Source organism: Cebus imitator, unplaced genomic scaffold (assembly GCF_001604975.1).
Source record: "Cebus imitator isolate Cc_AM_T3 unplaced genomic scaffold, Cebus_imitator-1.0 Scaffold294, whole genome shotgun sequence".
Lineage (NCBI taxonomy): Eukaryota > Metazoa > Chordata > Mammalia > Primates > Cebidae > Cebus > Cebus imitator.
Window position 1 is genome coordinate 2,281,160 of NW_016107609.1, and position 7,663 is coordinate 2,288,822.

Sequence of the window (7,663 nt, forward strand, 5' to 3'; positions counted from 1 at the left end):
GACGGGGTTTCACCATGTTGACCAGGATGGTCTTGATCTCTTGACCTCGTGATCCACCCGCCTCGGCCTCCCACAGTGCTGGGATTACAGGCTTGAGCCACCGCGCCCGGCCTACTTATCATATTTCTAAAAATTAATAATGCATCCAATGCTTACAAGAGTGGGAGGTAGTAGATGGGAGGGAAATTTGGCAATACACAGTAAAACATACAGTGGGTCTGTCCTTTAACCCTGCAGTTCCACCAGTGCAAGTGTACCCTCAAGAGATGCTCACAGAAATACAGACATGACGGGGAGAAGTGCCTTTTGTAGTATTGTGTGTAATATGAGAAATGGAAACATCCAAAATATCTGTCATGATCCAATCAGGGTGAAATTTTAGGCCATCTTTGTGGAAATAGGTCCATCATGCATTATTGAATTTTAAAAATTGCCTCTGTGTGTGTGTGTGTGTGTGTGTGTGTGTGTGTGTGTGTGTGTATGATGATTATGCTTCTGTTTAAAATTTGAAGATTTTTATGTGTTTATCTGTGCATAGAAGTGATCTGGAAAGGTAAAACCTGTAACTATTAAGAGTGTGGGATTGGAAGGTGAAGTGTGAAGGTACTTTTTTACTTTTATTCGTTTCTGGGATTTTTTGGGGGATAAGGATTGTCAAATGTATGTATCTATATTTTCTTTTATAATCTGAATATACACAGCCTTATATTATCCCCTCACCTCCAAGTATCTGCCAACATAATGATAAATTATTGAACATACTCCTGAGAGAATTCTTGTTCTCATTTAGAAACAATTTATTGTAACTATGCCTTTGTTCATACCTGTAGCATTTCAGTTGAGGGCTAGTAGGGAAAGAAGAAGGTCCTGGTTTACAATGCCAAAATATTTCTTCATTTGAGCTGAGATTATTTCTGAAGAGCTCAGGAAGAAGCTACAAAGTTTCAGCTCTAGTATGCAACTCTGGAAGAGGAAGGTGGAACTTTTCACAGAAATAAAGCTGTCCCCTCAAGAATAACTCACCTATAGAAATAATTATAGGAAACCATTGAGCTTCATAGGGTTTTCAATTCAAATAGAATCAGAGCTCTTTTTTGGAAGAGGAGTGGCATGTTGACATTTTATTTTGCATAACTACCAAAGCCAGTGTAAAGAGAAGAGTAGGACATAAATTCTAACTATCAGAGACGTGAATGCCAATATTCTCTTTACTCAAAGACCCAGGAAGTGGGATAGAGGCAGCATGATGTAGTAAAAAGTATATTGGCTCTGAAGTCAGTCAAAATATAGTCCTGGCTGCCACTTAGTAGCTCCGTGATTCCCTTTCCTTGTCTGTAAATTGGGGTGTTAAATGGTTGGAGGATTAGAGTTAGTGGAATGTACTAAGCATATTAACATTGTAAGAGCTCAACAAATGGTAACTGATAGTTTTTACTTGGCGTGAAAGAAGAATAAAGAACTGTTTCATCTCCTTCACTAGACCCTTATGTTTCCTGAGTTTGTTAATACGTCAGTATTTTTGAGGCCAAATTCTCAAATTAGATTATATGCTACCGGATTAACAGTTTATTGATACACTTGTTCATTCATTTAAAAAAAAAAAAAAAAGTTGAGCTTTAAATGCCAGGCGTTACTCTAGGTCTTGGGAACATACCAGTGCTTAAAAAAGACAAGGTGTGTGTTGTCAATTCACACATTTTTGTCTCTGACTCGGACTTCTCCCTTGAACTCAGATTTATACATGTAACCACCTATTTGTCATCTATACTTGGGTGCCTAGTGAGAATCTCAAAGTTCTTTTTCATTCCATGCTTTGCTGGGGTATCACCAGTGAGGGAGCTGGGACACCACAGTGTGCCTTTGTTGTCCTAATAAATACCCATGTAGTCAAATAGTCAGGATATAATACAACATTGTCACTCTTCATAATTCTTGAAAGAGTATAGCACCAGTTTTGGCATGTAACTTTTAGTTATTTTGATTTGCCTATATGTGTCCTGAGAGAATGTTATAGAAGTTGTAAAATGCCTATTTGCAAGATGAAAATGCAAACATATGAAGTAAGTGCTTCAATAATGAACTGATAGCAGTATATTTTTTTCTGTTCCAGAAAACACCAGTTTGATCATGGAGAGGTAAAGACTTAATATTACTATAATTTTACTTATCTTAAAGTTGCATGTATTTAGACTTCCCTTTCTAGTTCCAGTTTCTAACTTTGTTGGCAGTTGTCAGTAATCATCTTGAAAATAGCCTGGTATTATGTGTTTTATGAGAATGCTACATACATGCAGATTGACTGACCATTCATTTGTTAAAATTTACTTGAAAACCCATTTGTTCTGCTGTGATCATCTTTACGCTAATAGTAGTTGATTTCTAGAGCCCATTTAGACATACATGTGAGGTGTCTTTTGCATGATTGGAAATCACTTTCCTCTCTGCTCACCTTGCTTCAAGCTTCAGAGATGTGATTGGTTACTACTACTCCCATCTCCTACTGGTCCAGCCTGGTTTTGAGGCCAGTTCCAAGGTAGAGTCCTCAGATCTTGAGGCAGCAGTCATTTCTTTTACCACTTTCTATTTTTGATCCAATGGTTGCATCAAGGTAGATTCAGAAATGTGGGCTTTATTAACAACAGATTTGACTCTGAGAATCGCAGAAACACTTGCCTTAATGACTTTATAATTTTAGCCTTCCACTAAAATGGAACCATTTGAAAGTGAATTTTAAGAATTGTTTTAGAAATTTCAGAAACCAAAGGAGTATTAGTTTTTGTTACTAAGGAGAACGTACTCTTTTCTGCATACTGCCGGCTTAGTATTCTTAAACTTCACAAACAGTAGGAGTAAAAAATATTTTCTTTTTTCTTTCAGCTGGTTTATCATGCTTTGCAATTGTTAGCATATACAGCCCTTGGTATTTTAATTATGAGACTAAAACTCTTCTTGACACCCCACATGTGTGTTATGGCATCACTGATCTGCTCAAGACAGGTAACATGTTATGTTGGAGTATAGCTACGATGATAATTCTAGCCTTTATTATTGAGTGGCCCTAAAATAATGAATTACAAAGTCTTTTAAGTGATTATAGTTAAAGCTCTTTATGGTTTTGTACTTATCTTTCTTAAAGGGCAAGGAGGGCCAAAGCTGATCATTTTCTGTCTTTCTAAAGACTTCTACACTAGTTGTTGGTGTACAGCAAACACTGATTTAGTACAGGCTGAGTTCATGAGAGATTACTGCAGGTGCTGATGGAAAGCAGAACTTAATTGTACAAATAATAACTTTTTTTGCTGTGACATTCATATCACAAAGAATTCTAATAATTGATTTCAAGTTATAAGTGCTTGCAAATTATATGTTCTTTTTTTAGTGTCAAACTTGAACCTTTTTTTTTTCACTCATTTGGTGCACATTTGTGTGCACATTGTTGACTTGTGCTTTTTAAAATTTAGTTTAAGCCTTCTGTGGTAGTTTTCTGCTTATTTTTCCTGGTAATTGCCTCCTTGCTCTGTATTCACAGATTTTTATGCCTCTCCGTAGTGTCGCCTTTCCGTTAGTCAACCCACCTAGGTACAATAGCAGCACCTCTCTTAAACATAGCAGATATTCACTAGGCACCTACACTGTGCACTCTAGGATGTGAGATAGAGTAGTGGACAGAAAAGTAAAAAAAACCCAGTGTTTATAAACCCTCAGGAAACTTGAAATCTAGCTCTGCAGACATTTAGAGAAAGATCAGGAGAACCAAGTGTTGTTATGGAGTGTGGACTATTTGAATATGGAAAAAATTAGCCAGCCTCGAAGTTCCCAATCAGAATGTTATATTATGATAAAAGGGCACTGCTTTCCACTTTTCTGACTCCTTCAGGCTGGCACAGGAAAGGAGGCTGGGTGGAATCCTTTAATCTTGAGTCTTATTCTGCAGCATGACTAATATAGGTTGGTGCAAACGTAACTGCAGGTTTTGCTATTTTAATGACAAAACCCGCCATTACTTTTACACCAACCAGATAGAAAGGGTCATCCAGGTCAGGTTTTGCAAGTGTGGGGTTTCTGCTGTCACATAGGGCCTCGCGTTCAGAAGGACCCTGAACTTGGTTGAATATTTGCTGCTGCTGTTTTGAACTTCTTAGTAATTTTTGAACAAGGGACCCCACATTTTTGTTTTGCCCTGGGCCTTGTACATTGTGTCGGTAGGTATGGCTTTACTTGAATTTGAGAGTAGAGAAAGCAGATTGAGAAAAGAGCTTTCTATATTGTGTTCCACTTACATAAGGCTCATGGTAGAATTCTTTTGATCCCAAAGATTATATTTTGGGGCTTTTTCTTTTGGATAATTAATCCTTTATCTGGGCCTCTAGCAGAGGCCACATTCTTCTCTGGGAAGAATTTTTGCATAATAGATGCAACTACTTTATACTAACAATTACCAATATATTCTCAATTTGGTTTCAGCTATTTGGATGGCTCTTTTGCAAAGTACATCCTGGTGCTGTTGTTTTTGCTATATTAGCAGCTATGTCAATACAAGGCTCAGCAAATCTGCAAACCCAGTGGAATATTGTAGGGGAGTTCAGCAATTTGCCACAAGAAGAACTGATAGAATGGATCAAATATAGTACTAAACCAGGTAAAAAAAATTTCATATTATTTAGCTGTTTTTCCCACAATTTTATATACCGGTACAAACTCTTAAACCCAAGTTACCTCCAGTAATCTTACTCTTTCTAAGCAGTGTTGCTTTTAGAATATCCAAAACAAAGGAGATAATAATCCTGCTTAAATAGCTTGCAGGGAAAAGTTATACATATGTTCTTAGTAATTTATTCTGCTATTTTTTAAATTGTACTTTAAGTTCTGGGATACATGTGCAGAACATGCAGGTTTGTTACATAGGGATACACGTGCCATGGTGGTTGGCTGCATCCATCACCCCATCATCTACCTTAGGTATTTCTCCTTTTGCTATCCCTCCCCTAGGTCTCCACCACCCGCGGGTCCCAGTGTGTGATGTTCCCTTCCCTGTGTCCATGTGTCCTCATTGTTCAACTCCGACTTATGAGTGAGAACATGTAGTGTTTTGTTGTCTGTTCTTGTGTTAGTTTGCTGAGAATGATGATTTCCAGCTTCATCCATGTCCATCCAAAGGACATGAACTCATTCTTTTTTTATGACTGCATGGTATTCCATGGTATATATGTGCCACATTTTCTTTATCCAAGCTATCATTGATGGGCATTTGGGTAGGTTCCAAGCCTTTGCTATGTGAACAGTACTGCAATAAACATATGTGTGCATGTGTGTTTGTAATAGAACGATTTATAATTCTTTGGTTATATACCCAGTAATGGAATTGCTGGGTCAAATGGTATTTCTAGTTCTAGATCCTTGAGGAATGGCCACACTGTCTTCCACAATGGTTGAACTAATTTATACTACCACCAACAGTGTAAAAGTGTTCCTATTTCTCCACATCCTCTCCATCATCTGTTGTCTCCTGACTTTTTAATCATTGCCATTCTAACTGGCGTGAGATAATATTTCATTCTGGTTTAAATTTGTATTTCTCTATTGACCAGTGATGATGAGCTTTTTTTCATATGTTTGTTGGCTGCATAAAAGTCTCCTTTTGAGAAGTGTTTGTTCATATCCTTCGCCTACTTCTTGTTGGGGTTGTTTGTTTCCTGTAAATTTGTTTAAGTTCTTTGTAGATTCTGGATACCAGCCCTTTGTCAGATGAGTAGACTGCAAAATTTTTCTCCCATTCTGTAGGTTGCCTGTTGACTCTGATGATAGTTTCTTTTGCTGTGCAGAAGCTCTTTAGTTTATTTAGATTCCATTTGTCTATTTTGTTACCGTTCCTTTTGGTGTTTTAGTCGTGAAGTCTTTGCCCATGCCTGTGTCCTGAATGGTATTACCTAGGTTTTCTTTTAGGGTTGTTATGGTTTTAGGTCTTATGTTTAAGTCTTTAATCCATCTTGAGTTAATTTTTGTATAAGGTGTAAGGAAGGGATCCAGTTTCAATTTTCTGCATGTGGCTAGCCAGTTTTCCCAACACCATTTATTAAATAGGGAATTCTTTTCCCATTGCTGAAGGTGTGTGGTGTTATTTCTGAGACCTCTATTCTATGTTCCATTGGTGTATTTATCTGTTTTGGTACTAGTACCATACTGTTTTGGTTACTGTAGCCTTGTAGTATAGTTTGAAGTCAGGTAGCATGATGCCTCCAGCTTTGGTTTTTTGTTGTTGTTGTTGTTGTTGTTGTTGTTGTTTTTGCTGTTGTTGTTGTTTTTGCTTATAATTGTCTTGGCTATGCGGGCTCTTTTTTGGTTCCATGTGAAATTTAAGGTGTTTTTTTCCAATTCTATGAAGAAAGTCAGTGGTAGCTTGATAAGGATAGCATTGACTCTATAGATTACTTTGGGAAATATGGCCATTTTCACAATATTGATTCTTCCTAACCATGAGCATGGAATGTTTTTCCATATGTTTGTGTCCTCTCTTATTTCCTTGAGCAGTGGTTTGTAACTCTCCTTGAAGAGATCCTTCATATCCCTTGTAAGTTGTATTCCTAAGTATTTTTTTCTCTTTGTAGCAATTGTGAATGGGAGTTCACTCATGTTTCTCGGTTTCTCTGTTATTGGTGTATAATAATGCTTGTGATTTTTGCACATTGATTTTGTACCCTGAGACTTTGCTGAAGTTGCTTATCAGTTTAAGGAGATTTGGGCTGAGACAATGGAGTCTTCTAAATATGCAATCATATCATCTGCAAATAGAGACAATTTGACCTCCTCTTTACCTATTTGAATACCCTTTCTTTCTTTCTTTTGCCTGATTGCCCTGGTCGAAACTTCCAATACTGTGTTGAATAGGAGTTGTGAGAGAGGACATCTTTGTCTTGTGCCAGTTTTCAAAGGGAGTGCTTCCTGTTTTTGCCCATTCAGTATGATATTAGCTGTGAATTTGTCATAAATAGCTCTTATTATTTTGAGATACATTCCATCAATACCATTGAGAGTTTTTAGCATGAAGCGTTGTTGAATTTTGTCGAAGGCCTTCTCTGATCTATTGAGATAATCGTGGTTTTTGTCTTTGGTTCTGTTTACGTGATGAATTATGTTTATTGATTTGCATATGTTGAACCAGCCTTGCATCCTGGGGATGAAGCCGGCTTGATCTTGATGGACAAGCTTCTTAATGTGCTGTTGGATTCAGTTTTTTGCCAGTATATTATTGAGGATTTTTGCATCGATGTTCATCAGGGATATTGGCCTGAAATTTTCTTTTTTAGCTGTGTCTCCGCCAGATTTTGGTATCAGGATGATGTTGGCCTCATAAAATGGGTTAGAGAAGATTCCCTCTTTTACTATTGTTTCAGATAGTTTCAGAAGGAATGATACCAGCTCTTCTTTGTACTTCTGGTAGAATTCAGCTGTGAAACCATCTAGTCTTGAACTTTCTTTGGTTGGTAGGCTATTAATTGCAGCCTCAATTTCAAACCTTGTTATTGATCTATTCAGGGATTTGACTTCTTCCTGGTTTAGTCTTGGGAGGGTATAAGTGTCCAGGAATTTATCAATTGCTTCTAGATTTTCTGTTTTATATGCGTAGAGGTGTTTATAGTATTCTCTGATGGTAGTTTGTATTTCT

The 7,663-nt window shown here is 37.3% G+C and overlaps 1 protein-coding gene across 1 annotated transcript in view; it reads left to right on the forward strand.

The window, feature by feature from the left end:
• Positions 1–7,663, forward strand: part of DPY19L1 (dpy-19 like C-mannosyltransferase 1) — a 122,320-nt gene that overhangs the window by 100,149 nt on the left and 14,508 nt on the right. Inside the window, exons 17-19 of the mRNA XM_017502227.2 lie at positions 2,111–2,135; positions 2,878–2,997; positions 4,465–4,639. Of these exons, the coding sequence (XP_017357716.1) occupies positions 2,111–2,135; positions 2,878–2,997; positions 4,465–4,639 (320 nt within the window). The remainder of the gene's footprint in view (positions 1–2,110; positions 2,136–2,877; positions 2,998–4,464; positions 4,640–7,663) is intronic.